Source organism: Ictalurus furcatus, chromosome 20, assembly GCF_023375685.1.
Source record: "Ictalurus furcatus strain D&B chromosome 20, Billie_1.0, whole genome shotgun sequence".
In the NCBI taxonomy this organism is placed as follows: domain Eukaryota; kingdom Metazoa; phylum Chordata; class Actinopteri; order Siluriformes; family Ictaluridae; genus Ictalurus; species Ictalurus furcatus.
The window spans coordinates 5,810,365-5,834,939 of NC_071274.1; the positions used below are offsets into that span (position 1 = coordinate 5,810,365).

Consider the following 24,575-nt stretch of genomic DNA (forward strand, 5'->3'; position numbering starts at 1 on the left):
GTTTAATGTGTGTGTGTATGTGTGTGTGCCTCTGTTTGACTATGAATATCCTGGGGGATGCAAACTTGTACATGCTAATCCCTGTTACAGACTGCTGTGTGTTTCTGTGTGACACTTTCCTCACGACTGTGTGTGGCAGATTTACGGATTAACGCACGGATTCTGACAGACAGCAGGTTTAAAGCTTGTGATGATTATTCTAAAACAAGATGAGGACTCCAGTGAGGACAAACAACACTCAAATGCACATTTACTAACAGAACTGAAAGATTCTCTCCCTTTTTTATTCCACATGACTTTGACCTCATGTAGAGGCCATGAGGCCACACACACTCACACACACACACACACACACCTACACTTCACCATGAGTACTGTGCTTTGTCCTCATGTTCGCTTTCACAATAGCTAAAGTGGCTTCACAGGCTGAAGTGGTCTGTTGTACTCAGGGATGCCTGTTCCATCAAAATCAAGCTTTTACACTGATGAAACAAAGAACATTCCCTTAAGCTCCTCGACTGTCTTTCACTACTCTATTTTTCCTACACGCGCGCACACACACACACACACACACACACACACACACACACACACACACATTTACTTCATCATGCTTGTATTGAATTGTTGCAAGTACTGATACTATGTAATATGTAAGTAATAATATAACACAAGCTGCGTTGTTATAGGAAAATAATCGATGCTGGTTTGGGCACATGTAATACTTTTTATCCATTTATAGTTACGTTTACTGTTGTGGGATGTCTGCAAAACAAGTTAGTTAATGTTATTGCTTACATTATAGCAGATTACATTATGTACATTACTTGCGTTATAGTAATTTCCTCACTATTTTTTTTTCTCTTGAAGTAAGATGATAAAATGCAGGTTGTTATGTTACAGAGAAAGTCTAAAATGCTTAATTCCCGTGTCAGAAAACGTATAGCTTTACCTCTTACTTGTAATTACAAAGCACTGGAGACTCACACGTCTGAGTGTATATATATATATATATATATATATATATATATATATATATATATATATATATATATATATTTTGTAATTTATTTGTGTGGAGCGTCCAGCATAAAATACTATCTCGCACTTCTGGAATTTGGGGTTCTCCCCGTGCTTTGGGGGTTTCCCCGAGGTACTCCGGTTTCCTCCCCCAGTCCAACGCCATGCACTGTAGGCTGATTGGTGTTTCCAAATTGTCTGTATTGTGTGAGTGTGAGTGATTGTACCCTGCGATGGGGTGGCACCCTCTCCAGGGTGTCCCCTGCCTTCTGACCCTAGTTCCCTGGGATAGGCTCCAGGCTCCCCCGTGACCCTGTGTAGGATAAGGGGTATGGAAAATGTATGGATTATTGAGAGAGCTGCTGTTACAGAAAAACAAATCAGTCAGGGCTTCTGGAAGGTTGAGATACTGAGATCACCGAGTGTGTTTGACATGAGTACGGTTTAACCAAGAACTGCCCTGTGTGTGTGTGTGTGTGTGTGTGTTATTTAGGGGGGATCTAAGGAGTGTATTAATAGTCTTACAGTCTCATAGCACTCTTTAAACAAATTCCTGCGTTCTCTAAGGGCTCGCTGCATTCCTGAGTAGGAGGGCTCAATACGCTACTACTGCCATTCCTCCCCCATTTGTAGCCATTCTGGTGAATTTGTCACAAAACACACACATTTTAACATACCCCCACACACCCAACCATGCTGATTTATACCACTGTATGGTTGAATTATCATGTAATTTTAAAAAAATCCAAGCTGCTCTTAAATTTGGTAAAATTGTGGTGCTTCTTTGGGTAGAATGAATTTTACGGTTCTTCCTATCCATCTTTCCCTCCCTTGCACTCTTGCTCTCGGCTGTTCCAAGGTTAAACTGATAGTTCAGGGGAAATGTCTCGCACCTGCGGTTTTGATGTCAAGGTCAATGCCGAGCCTGACGACACACTGCGCCACATGATGAAAAGCAGGCCAGTGTGCAGAGAGACAGACTGTGTGTGTGTGTGTGTGTGTGTTTGTGTGGAGAAGATGGAGCTATGCCCAGTTATACCAACATATGGGAAATACAGGGGAATAGCTGTACAGACGCACACTGACATGGTTTCTATCTTGTGTGTGTATGTGGGTCAGTGTGTGTTTGTGTGTTTCCAAGGGGTGGGGAGGAGACTTACAGAAATATACAGTAGACTTTGCCCAAATTTGATGTGCCATTTAATTTTATAAACATCAGTATGGTTGCATCTTAATGGCTAAAACAAGAATATCACAGTTATTTTCCTTAATATTGAAACAATTGTTAAAACAATTATTATTATTATTATTATTATTATTATTATTATTATTATTATTATAATCATTATTATTATTATTAGGCTTTATTTATCATTTTCAACAAACAGAAAGCAGCCTTCTTACACAATGTACATTAAATGCTTATATTAGTTCAAATATATCAACCTTTGAACCAAAATAATCATTTAAATACATTAAAAATGTTATGGTCACGCAAAGTTGCGCAATACCTGAAAATGATCATTTATTAAAATAACAGCATATCCTGAACTGTTTTTTTTGTTACGTCAAAGTAATTTGCCAATGATTATAGTTTTAATTGGTTAATGAACAAAGCATATGATTTTATACATTTATAGTTACATTTAATGTTGTAGATTGGCTAAGAAACAAGCTTCTATCATCAGTTGCATAATAGCAGCTACAACAAGTCATTCTCTCACCAGTCACTTCATTCTCTTGAATCTGATAAGATAAAAAATTTTTTTTACAAATGCAGCTCGTCATGTTACGAAGAAACCACAACACACAAATTCCCCTGTCTTCAAAACTTGTTGAAAAATGTTCAATAAATATCTCTTTATAAATATTCCCACCATATCAACAATGATAGATTTTTCTTTGTTAAATAACGGCAAAAATCCTTTTATTAATATTAGCATTAGATTATTCAGTTGCTATAGAAACCCCTAACGTAAACCTGTGATTTGAATTACAGCTGGAACTATTGTCCGGTCCTTCCAGGATTTTGCGAAATGAACGCAAATATCCGCAGGAACTTGACATTTTTTCAAATTTACCGCAGGTTTGGGCCAAGATGTGTCATGTGACGTTACCACGACGCGCATTCAGCCAAAGCCCTCTTCGATTCACATCCGTCGAATATGAGTACAGCTAAAAAGGTCTTGTTTACCAACAAACATCACTGCGAAAGAGCGTGCAAAAGGACAAAATCAACCAAAAATGCTTGATTTTGCTGTGGTTTTTTTTTTTTAGAAATTTGTGGAGTTTTTTGTGCTATTTGCGGAAAACTATTTGAATTGGCGAGATTGCTATCGCACAAAATAGTTTTGCACCGTCTTTTGCAGTGATGTTTTTTGGTAAATGAGACATTTTTGCTGTACTCATGTCCGACGCATGTGAATCGAAGGGGACTTTGGCTGAATGTGTGTTGTGGTGATGTCACGTGACGCATCTTGGCCCAAATCTGTGGAAAAATGGCAAGCTCCTGTGAATATCGCGAAGTTTCCTTGATTTTGCGTTCATTTCTGCGATCGTCGAAATCCTGGAGGGACCGGTTGTTGAAAATAAATCAATACGTTTGAGAATTTGAGAATTCTCTAGTATACATTTAATAAATTAAAGAAAGCGCAAATCTGTTCATTGTGATTAATATGACTGAATTAAAGTCATCCTTGGTGCCTCACCCATGGTGGTCAGATTTATAGCTTACAGTACAGCTCACGCCTGATGCATTTTCCAGACTCCAGACTAGTCCTTTATATTTCACTTAATACACTGACATACCACACAGGAGAGGTGCACTATAAATCAAATCATCTAAGAGAACACGAACTGCTGAATTCAGTGTACAGTGAACATGAAATGCACCCCCTTGACTCGCAGAGATCACTCTATATGGATGACGTGTAATGTGAAAATTGATCACTATGTTTGATCAGGGCTGTGTTTAGCATGCAACGCTCTCAGATCTGCACTGTGGCACTGAGACACTGACATTGGAGTAGCAGTACATGACCTGGACTAGAGTATAAGCTTTAGTGTGCTAATACACACAGGCCTACAGGGCATTGGCTGCACATGGGCATCTAGGTGGGGGCACCATCTGCCTGCTCTCTATCACTGGGTCAGCGTTAATCTTTCATACGTACACATTCACAGTATTAAAACACTCGACAATGCCTCAAGAGCTTCTATAATAAGCAACACTTACTGGGGTTGGCTGGTCAGATATAAAAGATACTGTGTGTCTCAGACTGTGTGCGTGTGTAGAGCGCTCTCTACAAGCCTTAAACACAAGCAGGAGTCGCCTTAAGAAATCGATCGATGAGATATAACCTGCATTGGTATGTTAATTTGTACAGTCTGTGTGTTGGACGTACGCGAGTGCATGTTGCAATCATGCCGTGTGTCTTGCTCTCCCATAAGCCCTTCGTACAAACAAACAGATTACAGATTATAAACATTTCCAGTGCCTCAACCATCCTCACTCCCTGCCAGTAGACAACAGCGGCTGCAACGCCAATCAGTGCCACCTGGGAAACGGATTCGAAAGAACGCTAAGCAAATCTTTTCAGACGTTACGCTAACAATACGACGGGCGAAAAGGAATGTTGTGTTGCGTAAAGGTCTGCTTTTGGAAAAGGTTTGCGTATAGCTTGAGGGTTTGTGTGTATGCATGCGTTAGACTGTTGTCTGAGGATCTTTTGGCAGTCGGTGCGCCATGTTGGCGAGCACTTTAGCGTGGATCTGTTAAAAGAATGAAAGCTAAAGGGAGGGGGTCAGATGAGGGAGGCCAAGAGGAAAAATATAAAGGGAAAGGAAAGGAAGAAAATAATGTATCCCAAAGAAGCCATAAGGAAAAGTCTTCAGTGCAGCTGTGTTAACCCCAAGGGCACGCTCAATCTCAGAAAGGGTTCTCTAGAGGTTGTGGAGCTAAACTCCACTATGAGGTTCTGGATAGATTCGACGACTTGGATTTTGTACTGTATCTGGTAGAATAGACCGGAAGGGAGATGAAGGATGGAGGATGTTGATTGGTTGGTACTGCTGGATTTGATCAGATGGACTGGTGCTTGGAGATTCTGTCGGGGGGTTTACTGGGTTTATGCTGTGGTTTTCTCTGCATCCAAATGTTGATGCTTGTAGTCTGGATTGTGAGAAGCACAGAGAAGTCTTGGATGTTTGCAGGGCGCCAGGTTGGCGCTCGTATCCATGTGAGAAAGTGTTCTGTACTGCTCTTGGATGAGACACACACTGTCAATCCTGTAGACTCTCATCACTTTCATTACTCTCTACATATAATGAAAAAAGATAATGTTTGACTTAAATGTTGAAAGTTGATGGTGCATAATAGTCGATTAGGTGTCAGGGTTTAACCTTGATACCTGTGAGCGTAGAGGGACGGTCGAATTGCTGCCAAAATGATGAGCTAGTTAGTTCGCACAGCTACATTTTCCAGACATTATTCTGGATACATTCACCAGAATTATTGGCACACTTCATAAAACTGACTTAAACAATAGGAGAAACTATTTATCTTTGTTCTAACAAAAAAAAAACATTTTTATTGGAGCTAATTTTTTAATTAATAGTATTTTCTCTCAAATGTATACAGACAAATAATTTTACACCCCTTAGCCACATTGGTAATGTGCACTTATGTGCCCATGCTCCAATCATGACATGTTTGTGTTTTTGCTTCCTGGACATGTCTCCACGCTCTGTTTTGTCATTGGTCCATTCCCCCATTGCGTATATTTGTTTTTAGTTTAGCCTTTGATTAGTCTTTCTATAAATAGCCATCTATGTGTTTGTATCGCTGCCTAGTCTTGTCCAGTTAATAATGCTGTAGCGAGCCAGTGTTTTCCGTGGGCCGTTACTTTTGTTGTTAATACGGATGATCCTATTCTGATATTGCCTGCCTGTATTTTGACCATATGGAGATGATTTGTGGATTACTATAAATAAACAAGCCACTTACATTACACACTTACATTACACTGCTTCTAAGTACCGCAGGTACCACAGGTAATTGTTGAAAAACTTTTTCCTCTCAGGCCCCTTTAATCATTTTTTTCCCCAGAGGTGTAAATATGAGTTTGCACACATGTAAAAAAAAAAAAACGAAAACGAAAAACGAAAGAGACAGACAGTTGTTGACCTGCACAAATCAAGTAATGGATGTTAAAACAGTTAAAATACCATTAAGCACAATTAGGGCCATATAAAAAAATTCACATCGGTCCCCTTACACAGTGAGGAAGATCGTGAAGGAAGGGGAAAAAAAATCTCAGTGATGATGGTTTTAGAATCGCACAGTTTACATTTACAGCATTTTGGCAGACACTCGTATCAAGAGCGACTTACATTTTTCTCATTTATACAACTGAGCAGTTGAGCGTTAAGGGTCTTTCCCAAGGGCCCAACAGTGGTAGCTTGGCAGTGCTGGTGCTTAAACTCCTGACCATCTGATCAGCAACGCAGAGCCGTTAACCACCGAGCCACCACTACGCCACATTGCAAAAAAGAAAGATACCTCTACAAACTCATTGCAGGTTTCACTGAGATATGAACTCAGATCACTGGATTCAGAGTCCACAGTGCTAACCATTACAACATGGAACCAAGCTGCAACCAAGTTTAGTTAAGATAAATTTTTATTTGTCAGAAATGCTGTACTGTATTTATACCGTGTAGCTTGTTAGGAAGCTGGGGTCCACCATGATGGATGAAAAAGCACCCCTGGATGAAAAAGGTTTAAGGGCTCAACAGTGGCAGCTTGGCAGCACTGGAGCTTGAACCCCTGACCTTCTGATCAGTAACCCACAACCTTTAAGCTTTGATCCACCACTGCCCTCATTCAAGGGGTTGACACGTTTCTATTAAATGCCAGATTCATACTGTAACAACCTGCTGGAAGCATTGCAAAGAAGATGTTTTCCTCAGAGCAGCTCAAAAAATACAGCATCTGGAGTTCACCAAGTATCATTGGAATGACAACAGGCTTTGTGTGATGTGGTCAGATGGCAAAGCCAGTCCAATCGTGGCCGGCCAGTCCAAGAGAGCAAAATTATCCATGGTATCTGGGAGGGAGGGGTGGCATACTCTCACCCATGTCAATCACAGCAACACTAGCCAAACGTGGGTGTCATGTATGTCATGGAGTGGCTGTGGCTCAGGTGGTAGAGCGGGTTGTCCACTAATCGCAGGGTTGGCGGTTCGATTCCCGGCCCACATGACTCCACATACCAAAGTGTCCTTGGGCAAGACACTGAACCCCAAGTTGCTCCCGATGGCATGTTAGCACCTTGCATGGCAGCTCTACTACCATTGGTGTGTGTGTGTGAATGGGTGAATGAGATACAGTGTAAAACGCTTTGGATAATAGCGCTATATAAAAGACATAAATGTATGTGGAAGAGGGTAGATAGCGCATGCTTCCTAGTGTATTACGCTGCCCTCTGATGCAATATGAGCAGCAGTTCAAAAAGTTGTGGTTCACGTGTCGTACGTCAAGTACGTCTTAGCATTCACCCTGTTTAGTAGCTGTTGTATTATAGGCAGTCCCTCCAGGATTTCGCGATCGGAGAAATGAATGCAAAATCAATCAAACTCCGCAATCTTCGCAGGAGCTTAAATTTTTCTAAATTGCAGCAGATTTTCCACAGATTTGGGAAAATTTGGGCCAAGACACGTCATGTGACGTCATCACAATGCGAATTCAGCCAAAGCCCTCCTCGATTCACATGCATCGAACATGAGTTACAGTTCATTACAGTACAGCTAAAAGGTCTCATTTACCAAAAAACGCTCAGCAAGTTGCATTACAAATGTTGAAAAAAGCCACGGCAAAATCAAGCATTTTTGGACGCAACAATCACAAAAAACTCCCAAAGGAAATTAAGGACAAAATGTAGGGGGAAATACAAAATAAACTGCACTTAAAAAAATAAACGTGTCATTCTTTATTAATGTTAGCTAAATACTTTTCTTTCTCAAGTGTAGCTAAATGCAATGTATCAGACATGATTTAAGTTTAATGCATCAACCTTTCACAGAGTCAGCTATTTTCATTATGTTAGTACTGTATGGTATAAAAGGTACCTGGAAGATAAATGCATATTTGTGTTTTTATAGTGGGAGAATGATTTGACTGACATTTTTAGTAGTCACTTGGCTGGAACCTAGAGGAATTGCTCCGGAACAAGAGTTCACTTTCCAGATTCTCCTGATTATCCCTGTACTGCTGAACGCACACATATACACACATAACACACATTCACTCTCTCTCTCTCTTTCTGTATTTCATTTGCTCTATTCCCCATTCCCCCTTTCCCCTTCATGTACTGCTTTTATCTTTTCTCAGTCTGTTTCGTAAATCTCTCTCTCTCTCTCTCTCTCTCTCTCTCTCTCTCTCTCTCTCTCTTCCTTACTGCCGTCTCAGCGTTTCTCCTTTTCTCCTTCCCCGTCCCCACTGGGTTCCCTCTTTCATAGCAACAATGGCCATGTGCCCAATTGCAGCCGTCAGCTTGATTTTCAGTCTGGATCTAATTACCCAATTCCAAGAGTCAAAGAAGGACACAAAAGCTCTGCTAGTAACAAGCGTGCCTCTTTTTTTTTCACCATCTCCATCCTCTGGTTGGAGCTCATTGGTTGCTTGAAAGTAGATAACTCGTGTAATTTAAGACGTAACTAACAGCGAAAAGTTGCCTGTTAAACAAGATTGCTTTAACCCAAGCACCGAAAGTCATTTAGCTCTAAAAACCAATTCCGATCTCGTTAGGAAGACAGATGGCAAGAGATCACATGTTGTTTAAGTAGCACCATAAATCACCGGTTGGACTTTTTGGTCATATAAAATCGAGCAGTGGCTGAATTGCGGTTCTTATAAAGTATCTCACAGTTAATAGATCTTTTGAGCAGTACAGTTCCCATTGGCTATGTTTTTGGCTATTGTACACAAGCCAGGTAATTAATAGAGATCATATATTAGGTTGAGGAACAGTTGAGGGAAAATTCAGTCCAGAAAGAATGAAATAGGAGCGAGTACTGTGACTGCAGGAGAGCAATGAAAGCAAACAGGGGATTTTTTTTTTGTTTTTTTGGGGTTTTTTTTACAAAAGAGGCAGAGAGTGTGTTTTTATCTGATCCAGGGAGCCTTATGACTGTATGTGAAGGTCAAATATGAGAAGGTGTGAATAAAGTCACAGTTTGAGTGAGAAAATAGGCTGCATATATATAACGCAGCCAGACATATGCAGTGCTTTTGGTACAAGTGAGTTGCCATTGGCGTAAAATGTCATGTGTCATGTGACTCTGGGGTCAGAGATGTCTGCACATGGGCCGAAGGATGAATGGTGTTTGTGTGATTTTAACCCCCCCCCCCTTCTTCTTCTGTATTTCTCCTTCTTCCTTCTCCCTCTTTCTTTCTATCTAAAGATGATGAAAGCACAAGGACCTCTGTGTGGATTCAAAGGCTTCTGCAATCAAAAGTCTGTGTTTTTGTTGGAATGGGTATTTCAATTCCTAGCGCTTCGTTCATTTTCATTTCTTTCTTAGTTTGTAACTACGCTTATTTCTGCTTGGCATCGAAGACATAGATGTTCTCCTCAATTCACTGATCTGGAGAGATGCAAGAGGAAGAAGGAAGCTCTTGACATCCTCCATTTTGTGTGTAAATCCCCCCAGGACTTTTATTTCCTCACTAAAGACACTTTAATAACTTCCTTTCATAAACAAACTCTTGCTGAGCCAGCCGTTGGGACTGTAGGCATCTAAAGGTCACACTGCCATCTACAGGCAGCATCAGAAGCTCAGCATACACACACACACACACACACACACACACACACACACACACACATACATATAAAGCAATAAAGCACGTTTTGTAACCCACTTTACAGTCACACACACCAAGGATACACGATGCACAACTTTGCTTAGTTACGTGCCACTTATCTTTACATTATACGCATTTATGTCATCTTGTAAAACAATCTCACACACAACTAGCATCACTATACTAAGCTAAAAGATGTTTTAAGCTGTTGGTTAAAATTGCTGATGCTTGTTGTATAGATTGGCCATCACTAGATGGCACAGGAGGTGTAGACTGGAGCTGAGTCCCTCACTAACCCTGTGCACACAGTGGTACTTCCTGACCCTTTATAATGTCCAAATATCTTTTACTGAACAGCCAGGAGTTTATTTATCTTTATTGTAAAAGTCAGCAAAGATTAATAATCCACTAAAGGAAATGCCCTCAGTTATATAGTTTATGTCATAACACTTAGTCTGTTGAGTACAGACTTTGTAAAACGTGCAGATTTTTAGAAGCTGTGCTATTGTATAAAGGTTTATACCAGTTATATTTTATAGCTCAGAAGGTGTTCACGTACTGTATGACATCATGACTCGGACAGTAGTTCAGGCTGCAAGGCAACTCGCAGGTTATATTTATGCGCTTATTATCGTTTCTATAGTAACATCTTTTTATCTCCAGGGTTGGGTGTTCGAATCCCGCCTCCGCCCTGTGTACACAGAGCATGCATGTTCTCCTCCGTGCTTTGTTGGTTTCCTCTGGGTACTAGGGTTTCCTCCCCCAGTCAAAAGACATGCGTTGTAGGTTGATTGGCATTTCCAATATTGTCCATAGCGTGTAAATGTGTGTGCGATTGTGCCCTGCGATGGGTCTGCACCCCGTCTAGGGTGTCCACCACCTTGTGTCCCAGGTTCCCTGGGATAGGCTCCAGGCTCCCCATGAACCTGTGTAGGATAAGCGCTATGGAAAATAGATGGATGGATGGATGGGATAAAAATTGTGCTGCTACTTAAGGATAAAAACGTCTAATTATTGTACAAGAAAGAGTGCGGTTATACTGGATATCGGCATGGCAACATGACATGACGTTCCCTTGTAACATCATAACCTGCATATTTTATTTTGTAAAGATCGACCGATATTGATTTTTTTTATAGCTGATATGATACAGATTATTTGCATCTTTATGTGCCCGATAACCGATATGCAGAACCAATATTTATTTATTGTTTTACTTGTATTTTTGACACAGTGATAACACCACCACTGAACTGAACAAACCATTTTATTTATAACAATTTTGTCAATTTCACTTCCTCCTTGCATACAAAGCAAAACAACTCTTATTTATACACCAATAAATAGAGGGGTCTGAAAAAGTGCGATAAATAAATAAATACAATACAATACAATACAATAAAAAGATTAAGTGAACTGTTACAAAAGTGTCTTTTTTTAATAAAAGCTTCGATGAGGTAAACAGATTACGTGACTCTGTGAGTTTGTCTGTATTTCTTAGCACCAAGCTGCTTAAACTACGTATCACGCGTTTATATAACACATCTCATTTGTACATTAATGGCTGTTATGTTAAATAAAGTTGATTAATTAAAGCAAAGCAAGTATCCTTTACCTGTGCACACCAAGTTGTTGACTCGATCCTGCATGCAATTCTCAAAACGCCCACAAGAGGGCACCATTTATTGGTGGATCCGATATTACAAAACCGATAACCGATTATGGAAAATTCTTAAATATCGGGGAAAATATCAGGGGTAAAACCGATTATCAGTTTGATCTCTGTTATTTTGTCTTATTAAGTTCAAGAGAGAAACTTAAAAAGATATACTACTGTTTCACAGACATTCCACATGGTGTGCTGCTCATTAATAACTCAGTAATAACTTATTTTAACTATGGAATAATAATCTAATAATTAGTGTTTGGAAAGTGCTGTGGTATAAGAGGAATGAAACTGTGCTGTTATAGGAAATAATCAACGTCGGGGTGGTAACAGGAACTCCTTTTTGCGTCCAATCAGATCACAGCACCTTGTCATTAATGATTTTTCCTTTGACAGCCCGCAAATGTCTTATTTCTTACATATTTCAGTCCATTGCTCTTCTGTTTTATGTCTATAATTAGTATGAAAAGCATCTTGTCTATTAGTAAATAGAATGTGATCTACATACAAAGCTCACTGTCATATCTTAGCAGTAATCCATCTACAACTTCATAGAACAGAATAATTGTTTTTACTGCAAAATGTGTACATTTTTGTTTGCATCAGCCTAACACCTTGTTGTCAACAGTTGTTTAATGCACTTTGTCAATTTGTCTTTCTGTTTCTCAGAAATTTAGTCAGGTGTGTGATATCCTGTTAGTTGAGGTTTTTGCACTCACAAACACACACCACATTTACCTACTCTCTCCTGCCACAAGCTTGTAGTATTTTTCAGATGTGTGTGTGTGTGTACCAGACACATGTCCCTCCCTTCTGGCATGTGTGATGATTGACATGCTAAGTGATGATCATTTGAAGCTTGCAGGCAAACTGTTAAAACTGTAAGAGTGCAGTCTGCAGCAGAATTATTGGCACCCTTTCATCAAAGTTTCGCCACTGTGTTGCTGCCACATGATTGGTTGATTGGATAGCTGCATAAATGAGCAGGTATACAGGTGTTCCTATTAAAGTGGACGGTGAGTGTATGTCTGGAAAAAAAAAAATATATATATATATATATACACGTATATATATATATATATATATATATATATATATATATATATATATATATATATATATATATATATATATACATATATATATATATAATCAAAAACATTTGCACTGGATCAATGCGTTCATCTGGGACGACGCATTTATCATCACTTTAAAGCACTTAAATTATTTTTTTATATTTCAGCCTCTGCAGTCTGTGTGTCTCGCCTGGGTGTGTGTGACCTCAGCTTGCCCTCGGTAATCCATCATTTTCACAGACCAGGTGGTGAATAGGACTCTGAGTTTTGATTGACGGCACTTGGTAGCCGTCTCCATAGCAACAACCCAATGTTTCCTGCTTTGTCTAAGCTCAGGTTTATCAAACCGAGCCAGCACAACTCACTCTGAAACCACTAAAGGACGTTTTAGTAACGTACGAACAACACGAGACGAACATACTGGAATGTGTAGAGAGCAGAGACTGTGATCATAAGCAGACATGGATGAGAATGGATCTAGCTCATCTCCTTTCTCTCCAGCTAAGCTTGGCATCTTTTCCATTAGCATGTGCAGATTTAGCGTGATGCTAGGGGAGGGGGTTGGGTTCTTCAAGAGGCTCACAGCTGTGAAATGTTAACTAAATCCACGTCAGACACAGGTCTGGCTCAGTAAAGCTATGTCTGGACTAATCTTTTGTCTCTGGTGCTGGGTTAATGATAGAATCTTTCTTATACAAACATTGGGAATGAAAGCCTGATAAAATCGATACTTCAGTGTTCTCTGTTTAATAGCAACCTAATTATATTCACTACCATTAGAAATCTTACATTGAGGGGAATGTATTCAGGAAGGATTGACTTTCATGGTGTTAGCGGTTCAGGCTCTTGACACACACACACACACATACACACACACACACACACAACTACACACATGCACACACTGTCACTCTGGGTGGTAATATATGTATGTATGTATGTATGTGTGTATGTGTGTGTGTGTATCGGTTAGGTCAAGTATAAAGAATTTAGCAGTTAATACTAATTGAGGTCATCACCAATTAAATTTAATTCCATTCAATCTTATTTGTACAGCACTTTTAATAACAGACATTGTCACAAATCAGCGTAAATCCAGATGTAGCTTTAAGGTGTTTTCACATCTGCCTCATTTGGAGCATTTGTTTCGGGAACCTGGTGCGTTTTCTCCCTTGGTTCGGTTCATTTAGACATATATGAGCACGGCAGTCGCGCTCGGATGCGCACCAAAACAATCGGTTGCAAACGAACTCTGGAGCGGTTCGCTTGTGGTGAGAAAGCAATCCGCCCAACCTGTATAGCAATGCATGATGGGAACTGCGTTACGTCAAATACACATGTTTGTTTTGCTAATGGCTCGCAACACGAATCACGATGTAACTTGGACCAAAGACGAGGTAACTAATAAATCATCAGAACTACAGCTCAAAAGAAAGCCACAGTAAGCTCGTGGAGCTTCTGTCTATCCATCTTGATGGATGACTGCTATGAGCGGAACCCCAGAACATAAACAGATGCACTCTGAACAATGAGAGGACACTTTTCTCACGTTACCCGCATAAACACATTTTGGTACGCTTTGAAATGTTGCTTTGTGAAAGCGAACCGAGCCAAAGAGAAAATACTTTGGAGCAAAGCACAGAGCAACAGTTCTGAAAACCCTTGGATCACCAATGACCAAGCAAGATGGGACAGTGGCAAGGAAAAACGTTTCTCTCAAGAAACGTTGAGAGAAACCGTTCGAATCCATTCACTTCCAGATGTGTTTAAATGATCATCACAGAATTTATGATTACAGCAGCAGTTCAAGTCTTCAGTATCTAGGTCAGATTATCCACTGAAGAAAGACTGAGACTTGGGAATAAACTCCTGGAAGTCATTATGGTATCTATCTGCCACCATGCCCATTGGCACAAAGTGACTTACAAATGCAGAATCTCAAAGCAGAAGAAATATCAGGATGAATCAGGCAGGTCTCGAGAGCAAGAATGGTTAGTGTTCCTCAAAAAAGCTTTTATGGTAAAACAGGAAGTCGCTCCACATTGAATGTTCCACATTCAAGCTTTGGAATGTTACTTGTTTAAGTGCTCAATTATCTCATGTTTACTCATTGAATACGTCACAGTAGGTTAGTTTACTTACTAGCATATTTTTGTAAACCTCAACCAACATTGGTAGCATTGGCACAGCAGGAAGTCCGGTGCCTCTCAGCCTCAGTGTCCAAGGTTTAATTCTGTTTATTGTTCTGCTCGGTTTGGCATCCCCAACAAGGATGCACCGAGATCCTGACCAGGATAAACCGGTTACTGAAAATGAATGAATGAATAAATTAATAAATATTTAATACATTTCAGAAAAAAATAGTCATCAGTTTAATGTATTAGAGAAATAAGTGTTAGTTGTAACCTTAAGGGGAATATATTTCTACATTTATTATTTATTCAGTATCATTATATTCAATTCAATTCAATTTTATTTGTATAGCATTTTTAACAATGGGCATTGTCTTAAAGCAGCTTTACAGATATATATAAACACAGGATACGGAAACTGGTATGTATATTGTATAGTGTCTATGAATGAGGAAGTGAGGAGAATCAGATGAGTTCGATAAGCCGGAAGTGGGTTAGTACTCAGGTGATGGGGACTTCTACTGGTGTGGATCATTAGGTGAGCCAGTGACAAGCAAAAGGTTAAATATCAAAACATAGGGCTTGCCCAAACATCAGAGATGGTGAGTTTGAATCCCGATGATACCGTTAATATCCGGAACCAATTGAGTGAAATTGTGCTCTCTGGACCGGAGGGATGGTGTACATTTTCACCCCTGTCAATCACGGTGACATTAGCCCATCATGTGTGTCTTCTTTGGAGTCTTTTTTGTAGTGTGTACATGTGAAGTGTGGTATGCTGAAAAGATACAGTTGACTGGCTTCATTTCGGAGGGGATAAATATCAAGCGTTTCGGAGTTCCAGATATTTCGAGCATAAAAACAGGAAGCCACTTCACCCATTTTCTTGGGACTTGAAGCAGAGCAGCACTTACGAATCTCAGACATTTAGAGCTGTACGAAAGTACTGAAGCTGTTAAAAGCTTTAAAAGCCAGTAACATGATTCTAGATGAATCAGGCAGGAAGTGCAGTGATGCTAGAAAGATGGACTATTCTCCTATTTTATGGTGTAACTCTGGCTGCAGCATTTGCAACCAGCTTTAGTATGTGGTGATTTGCACGTAATCCAGTACACAATGCATTACAGTAATCTAAGCGAGAAAATATGAACATGAATCAACTTCTTAGCAGCTAGGTCAATATCCCACCGATGCCCAAATGACAGCTCTCTACTTCCTGATATAGAGGAGCCTCTCAAGTATGACAGATAGGTTTCCACTTAAATATCTTATCTTGAGCCATATGTTCTGGTGCTACAAATGATTAAAATGAGTCTGCTTTCATGCTGGGTGCTAATAGTATTAGCCACTTGAAATCTCCATCCATACATCCATCCATTTTCTGTACCGCTTATCCTACACAGGGTCAGCAATCGGTTCCAGCAATCAGTTATTGGTGTCTAACTTCTACTGGAGCCTATTGAAATCTGTTGGAATTCAGCTCTGTCATCTCTGCTATAGAGGTCCTTTCAGTGTATACTCTGGAGCCTGTTGGTATTTTGGCATAACTGTTTGACATTTAAATAGGGAAAAGATCAAAAAGGATATACGTGTGTGTGTGTGTGTGTGTGTGTGTGTGTGTGTGTGTGTAGACTGGAAAAAACAGAACTACAATCAAAGAGATCTAAACATGTTAGATTTTTATATTTTTACATGTCTTAGCCAAGGGGTTCCCAGCTTCACTTCTGGGATCCGGCACAGCATTAAAGGAAAACTCCAGACTGAAACCCATTAAGCTTGTTTATATTGAAATATTTGTGATGTGCCTAGTGATTCTGATAGTAGTTTGTTAGTTGGTGCTGTATTTTTTGTTATTCCCATGAGAAGACCTCTAGCAATGGATTTTAATAGGAGAAAAATGTAAACAAATCTCAAAAAAATCTATTTCCTAAAAACAAAAGAGCTTCTTTTCTCACTCATCATTTTCCAGCAATGTACAATGTCATATTAATAACTCCAGCATAGATAAAGTGGAGAATAGATATAAATACTGAAGAAATAAAGCACTGCTGCATCACTCTCTTTAGGTAGAGATGAAGTGAGGGCTAAATCTCATTAGCACTACTATACTGTGAGTAGACAGTTGAATGGCATTCTGGGTGATGAAGAAAACCATTAACCAAAGTGAAAATTGGCCAACATGAATACTCCAAAAAAGTAATTCAATCAGTGATATGGTTATTACTTATAGTATATGAGTTGGCAATTATTTTAAAAGCAGTGAATGGCAAAAAATCGAAGTAGTATAAAATAATGTAGTGCTTATGTAGATGCAAACTATAGCATAATTCAAAGAGATTGAATAAAGATTGTAATATATATATATATATATATATATATATATATATACATACACACACACACACACACACACACATGCAGTGTCCTCCACTAATATTGGCACCCTTGGTAAATATGAGCAAAGAAGGCTGTGAAAATTTGTCTTTATTGTTTAACCTTTTGTTAAATTTTTTTTTACAAAAATACTCTGCTCTCATGGATATCAAACAATTGCAAACAAATCAGGTTTATCCAAAAAAATATACTTGTTAAATCTTTGTTAGGTGTGCAACAATTATTGGCACTTTATTGGTATTTTAGTCAATACTTTGTGCTACCTCCCTTTGCCAAAATAACAGCTCTGAGTCTTCTCCTATAATGCCTGATGAGGTTGGAGAATACATGGCAAGGGATCTGAGACCATTCCTCCTTACAGAATCTCTCCAGATCCTTCACATTTCGAGGTCCATGCTGGTGGACTTTCCTCTTCAGTTCACCCCACAGGTTTTCTATGGGGTTTCAAGTCAGGGGACTGGGATGGCCATGGCAGGACCTTGATTTTGTGGTCAGTAAACCATTTTTGTGTTGATTTTGATGTATGTTTTGGATCATTGTCCTGCTGGAAGATCCAACCACAGCCCATTTTAAGCTTTCTGGCAGAAGCAGTCAAGTTTTCATTTAATATCTGTTGATATTTGATAGAGTCCATGATGCCATGTATCCTAATAAAATGTCCGAGTCCTCAGGCAGAAAATCAGCCCCATAACAGTAAAGAGCCGCCACCATATTTAACTGTGGGCATGAGGTACTTTTCCATATGGCTTCCTCTCTGTGTGCACCAAAACCACCTCTGGTGTTTATTGCCAAAAAGCTCTATTTTGGTTTCATCTGACCATAGAACCTGATCCCATTTGAAGTTCCAGTAGTGTCTGGCAAACTGAAGACGCTTGAGTTTGTTTTTGGATGAGAGTAGAGGCTTTTTCTTGAAACCCTTCCAAACAACTTGTGGTGATGTAGGTGACTTTGGATTGTAGTTTTGGAGACTTTCTGACACCAAGATGCAACTAACTTCTGCAATTCTGCAGCTGTGATCCTTGGAGATCTTTTGGCCACTCGAACCACTACATAGTGCATTGAGACAATATTGACACACGTTCTTTTCCAAGCTGATTCATAACATTTCCAGTTGACTGGAACTTCTTCATTATTGCCCTGATGGTGGAAATGGGCATTTTCAATGCTTGTGCTATTTTCTTATAGCCACTTCCCATTTTGTGAAGCTCAACAACCTGGACTTACCCATTGTGATGAATGACTAAGGGAATTTGGCCTGTGTGTTACCTCATATTTATACCCCTGTGAAACAGGAAGTCATGGTTGAACAATTTCCTGTTCCTAGTCACCCAGGTGTACTAAAAAAGGAAAATATCCATGGGTATATACTTAATATAGTTTTCGACACATGAATTCATAGGTGTGTCAATAATTGTTGCACACCAATATTTAACATATATACAAACACAGACACACATACACACACACATGTGAGTGTGTGTGTTGTGTGTGTAACATAACTTAGATTTTACAGATTATCCTTAATAACAAATAATAAATAATTGATAAAACTTTGTAACAGAAATTAATAACAAAAAACAGAATTGTACACATTAATCACCTTCAGCTGCAAGACACACAATGCATTAGAAATACTAGAAAATACTATACTAGAAAATTAATAAAAGTTAAGAGAACTTAATCTTCAGTTCCCTCAACGATTGCCTCTCAGTGTTTTTTTTTGTTTGTTTTTTTTGTGGTCGTTGTTGTTGTTAAAACTGAGAATGTTACCTTTGCGTTTCCTATAAAGCCATGATTTCCAAGTGTCTGTATCTTTTGGAATCAGTGTAGAATCAGCACTCATGGCAAGAGGGATCCTGTTTCAGACGGAGGCCAGTCATCATCTTCTCAAACCACACAGTCATAGAGATCCATGCAGGTAAATCAGGATTAATTGATGAGACTTCTTGTATCGGCTTCTTGTATCACTTGGGGTCTGCTACATCCTATAATTAAATTGTACCAGATCCAGACATCATCATGCATCTCACGACAGCTTCAATCAATTTTTAATAGGGATAGACATTCAGGCACCCGAGGACCTGGAACGGATTCTAACCACGTTCAGCAAAGTCTGCGTTGCTGGATATCGGCACATGTCAGCTGGCTATTAAACTCCTTTCATTCTTACCGAACTGTTATTGACGGGACTTCTGTAAAGAACAAAAACACAAACACTGTGCAGGGAAAATGCCTGGGTTTGTCTTCGTAGTTCGGTTGGTTTGTATCAGCATTCAGTGTCAATAGAATTATCTTAACATGTATCTTTTGAATGTGTTTATTATTTGCAACTGACATTTCTGTACAGTAACTAACAGTATACAGATGTCTACAGTGTGTCAGACTGCATGAACTGGTTTTTATCAGAGTACAACCAGAACATCTGAGATTTTCAGAGAAGTGCACGCACGACACTGACACAACAGATCCATGCTCCATTATACAGTAAATGAACACACATTTTATGAATTAGGTTACTTGTAACTATGAACGCTTGGTTTCTGCTTTTAGGGAAGGATACATTGCAGGCAATTAGAGTGCTGTGCTTCCAGTACACTTGATTGTGCAACCGTTCTTGCTTTCTCTCTTTTTTTTGTCCTTCCCTCCATCCGATTATAACTTGAGTTTAATGCTGGCACATGGACGTTTATTGCGTCAGTGAAATTTAGTACCGAGATTTAGACGGAGATTGAAAACATTTTTGAGGACTTATTGCAGTGTTTTCGACCACTCCGCTGCAGGAAAGAAAGACAAGGGTGTATGGCAGAATTTGGCAGTTAAAATGACATATCTTCTGTGACAGCTTTACATACAGATGCATACAGCCTGAGAATGTTTTGGTTTTGCTGCTCATTTTTTCCAGGCGATATGAGACGTTCTCGAGCAGTTACAAACATTTGTAAGTGTTTACATGTCTCTCAGACTGAGAGTCAGCAGTTCAGAAGAAGTAGAGGTAAGGAAAAGTAGTGTGTATGGGGCAGCGAGTGTAAGTTTGGTGTGTTTTGGCTATTTGATCCAGTCAGCTGATCGCAAGGGTGGTCTGTGATTGGAAGATCCAGTTGTGCACAGCTGCAGTGTAGGCAGATTTGCATGAGACAAGGCTGCCAGTGTCTCCTCCTCGACTCCAAGTGTGTGTGTGTGAGGGAGAGAGAGAGAGAGAGAGTGTGTGTCTGTGGAAGCCACAGCAGTGTACTTCAGGCTCAAGCTCAGCCTCCAGAAACCAGTGGAGGGAAGAGCTGCAAGATCTGAAGTTCCAGACTTTTCTGGAGATTGATGATTGATGCTTACTTTGCTGGAGTTTCTGTGTTAAAGGGAGATGTTTTTTGGTATGCTGAGCCAATGATGGACTGTCCTCATGAAGGACTGATGTTGTGAAGGTGCAACCTTCCCAAGCTGGAGTGTGAGCATGGTCTGCATTGAGGGTAATCCTGAGTGCCGGTCTCCACTAATGTATGTCCTGACTCCTGATCTACCTTGTCGTGCAGTCCTGCTGTCCATTATGGTGCATCTTGAGAGGGATCTTCATTGAGGTACTACCTAAGGGCTGATCTACATTTGGGTGCACCCTGAATTCTGCTTTCCATTGGGGTGAATCTTGAGAGGGACCTGCACTGGAAAAATATCTCTTCTGAAGTGTGTCCTCGGCTGGTCTCAGTTGGCGTGCATCTTAAAAGCGGTCTCCATTCAGATTTATCCTGAGGGCTGGTTTCCACTAGCGTGTATCCTGGCCTCCATTGGGGTGCATCTTGTAAAGCTCCAGGTAAAGTTGCAGGAAAGGAGGCTGGTACGCCAGGCATGGGTTGCACGGCCAGTGTGGTTCAACTGCAGGCTCTTCGCTCGTTGATGAGAGGCAGCTGTGCTCGGACCTGCTCAGAACGACAGGAGCAGATATCCCTGGAGGTCCTACAATCATTGGACAGCGAGGTGGACAGCCGGCCACGCACCATTATTATCACGGTAATAAGATTTTGCTCTTTTCTTGGTTGGTTTCCTCTAGGAGGTTCAGCCAAGATTTGCTCAAATTCTGCCGACCTTTTCGTGTCAGCAGTTTCTGGAATATTCGTTTTGGCCATATGCTTTCCTCCTGTACCGCTTGTTGTCTTTAGCTTCTTGGATTATACAGTGGCTGCTTGACCCACAAACTAGGTATCTATATTAGCACTTGTCATTTTAGGAAACTAATTTAAGGTAGCTGTGCACCACAGTTACCAAAGGAAAAGTGAAATGTGTAATATGGGGTTTTATATTTTCTCCCATAGAGCATATCTGGCTGGTTTCTATGTTGGAGAAATATGGGGAGAGAGCGTAATGCATTATCCAGCACTCAGAGCTGCTTCCGGCACAGCTGACAGAGAGAGAGAGAGAGAGAGAGAGAGAGAGAGAGAGAGAAATAATAAGCATGACCAGAGGGGCTTAGACTATGGGAATGTGGGGTTCTGTGGGAAAATGCTGCATCTGTGTTTGTGTGTTTTGTGAATGGGCTATCATCTGGGAATCTGTGTGTGTGTGTGTGTGTGTGGCTGAGGGAGTCGTGCATTAACCCCACATTACAAGTTGGTTGATGTGTCATGCTAACACACACACACACACACACACACACTTTAGTATAAATATCAGTTTTTCTTCAATTAGTTACTTAATCTAATGAATTTGTTTGTTTTGTACCTCACAGTTTCAAACTGTACCACATAAATATTAAAGGAATTGATTGCGAATAAGGAAATATAAACACAACAGCCAATATGTGTTTTATAGCCAACGCTGAGTTGGAAGATCTGCTCGGTTACTGACTGTAGTCAGCTGTGCACAACCTGGCTAAACAGCAAAAGTAGGTTAAGTTGATTAATCGTGGGAGGAAAGTTGTGTGAAGGAAACTTGATCTGAATCTGCGTTTCACATGGTATGAGTGTGGAGATGAAATAAATCTGCTGGTTAAATCCATATTATAGTTAAAGATGGCTGATTCGCAGTTATCAAAAGACCTGATGTGTGATATTGAGATGTAAATTGCGCATGTTTTACCACTCTATGTGTGCGGTCTGGGTTTTGTTTAACACATGGTGCTAATGTGGCTAACAAGTAAGGGAAGTCCATCCAGTGTTAGGCAAATTCTATTCCAAAAATAGTTCACACAGACTTGCCGATGTGGTCTCAGACTTACTGTAGTCTATAAAACATGAACAAAACTGTAGCTAAACAGTGGAATGTTATGGCGGCAGCCATCTTGGACAACCTGAATGTTTTGCTTTGTTAGGTTTTTTCCCCAAATTGATATCACTGACTGTGAATCAGCAAGAAACTGTGTTGAAGTCTGTATGGTTCCAGAAGGACAGGAAGGCATTTGCTCTCTGTCTTAGCTGTCAGTCTAAACCTTATCCTTTTCACCATTTATGTTATTCAGCGAAACGTAAGCTCCTGCAAGAAGCGGTCAAACCTTTTAGGTTGAGTTTACATATTTTCCACAATGGCATTGGAGTGGTTAAGTGGAAAAATGGATGCTCACTGTTTTGGCAGGATGCTCCTCTACCTTCTTTTCCCCTTCCTCTTGCATTTATGTGTCCTTGTACCTCTTTAATCTTTCTTCATTGACCCGTAGGGTGTGTTTTATTACAAGAGTGTTGCTAGAAGGCTCCAATCCTTATCCTCATATCTCCCTTAATCATATTTGCAGCTATTCCAGATAATACACTGCAGTAGCACTTAGATTCTAGTGTTTCAGTAGCAGTTCAGTAATGTGTCAGATAATAAATGTTGGCATATCGTGATAAATCATACATTGATCATTTTTATCTACGTTGTCTGTCATCAAGTCTCCATCACACTCTCGGTTTACATACCGAGGTGTTGGGAGGCCGATCCCAAAAGAGTTGGTTCCCTGATTCCAGGTATTGAACAGCCCCCCCCCCCCCCAAATTAGGATTGATTCTATAACAACAGCATCATAAAGAATGCATCAAAACACACTTTAAGCTTTAGTGTGAATAATGCATAGAAATTCAATTTAATTAATTTTAAGTGTGCAAAATTATACATGTGTGTATCATATTTGACTATTTAAAGCTGCACCGATTCTTTTGGATGCCCTGGTGGCTCAGCTGAAGTGGTTGAGTCTGAAAGTGAAAGTGCACAGCATGGAAGCTCATGTCCATCAACAGAGCCCTCCTTATAGCTTACTGGATGGAGAATGCTGTGATTACAGTCATTTTTATGAGGGTTTTCTGGGTTAATAATGAACCAGAAAGTGGCGGTTCAACTCCAGCCTCAGTAATGTCTGAAAACAAGTCTGGAACGGACGCTATTGGTCAGAATTTCTTTCGGAGCTGGTCGGACTGATATCATCCGAAAAGTCTTACACAATTTGAAGTTGACTGTAGAATACCGCCTACCTCGTTACTGTGTTTTTCACCGACCCGACTACTTCACATCAACTAGTGAAGGTATTAGTCAATGAGTCTATGCAACTCCTCATATGCGTCAGATAATTCATTTCGGAGAGGCGAAAAAGTGATCCCTTTTGATGTGCAGATGTTAAGCTCTTGGTCTAAACAGTGGATCACTAACATTAAATGAGAGCAGCAGCATGTGAGTGGGGCGGTTGTGGCTCAGGTGGTAGAGCAGGTTGTCCGCTAATCGTACGGTTGGCGGTTCGATTGCCGGCCCACGTGACTTCACATACCGAAGTGTCCTTGGGTTAGACACTGAACCCCAAGTTGCTCCCGATGGCAAGTTAGCGTCTTGCATCTGCTACCGTGAGTGTATGGGTGAATGAGACATAGTAACATGTAAAGCGCTTTGGAAAAAGCTCTATATAAGTGTGGATCATTTACCATTGTGCACCTACATGCCAATGATGGTTTTTGAGGTGCAATAGAGGGAGGGCTCCTTTAAGTTTCACCCCCTGATGTCATCAGTGTGATTGGAGTAGCTTTGATAGGGTTCCTCATTTCAGTACTACTCATGAAAATAGTTTTACGAGACTCAAGAAGAGAGCAGATTTGTGTGCGTGTGTGTGTGTGTGTGTGTGTGTGTGTGTTAACCAGACATATGTGTGCCTGATTGTCACTTACAACACAGAGCAGAGCTTACTCCATATGCTCCCCATCTCTTATGATTCATCCCTCTCTCTCTCTCTCTCTCTCTCTGTCTCTCCACCTCCATCTCTGTTTCTTCCACTCTGTCTCTCGTCTCTGCTGCTGATGCTTATAGTCAATCAGGAGTGATGGAGAGCAGATGGTGCTTACTGCTCGTTGTCACTGGTCTGACTCTCTGTCTTTCCCTCTTTCCCCTTCTCTTTCTCTCGTGTCATCGTTTGACGAGTGCGACCGTTAATCACACACCCCTCGGCTTCTATTTTGATCCCACGCAGCTGTAGTTTGCAGACA

General features: G+C 40.3%; 1 protein-coding gene across 3 annotated transcripts in view; it reads left to right on the plus strand.

Moving 5' to 3' along the window:
• The window catches only part of dock10 (dedicator of cytokinesis 10), a 113,043-nt gene that overhangs the window by 20,165 nt on the left and 68,303 nt on the right, over positions 1-24,575 (plus strand). Inside the window, exon 1 of one of the 3 annotated variants that reach the window (XM_053652249.1) lies at positions 20,078-21,150. The exons of 1 other annotated variant lie outside the window; for it this stretch is intronic. In XM_053652249.1, the coding sequence (XP_053508224.1) occupies positions 20,989-21,150 (162 nt within the window). In that variant the 5' untranslated portion in view covers positions 20,078-20,988. Of the gene's footprint in view, positions 1-20,077; positions 21,151-24,575 lie in introns of those variants that run through there. One more of the 3 variants, XM_053652248.1, reaches the window with a different exon arrangement.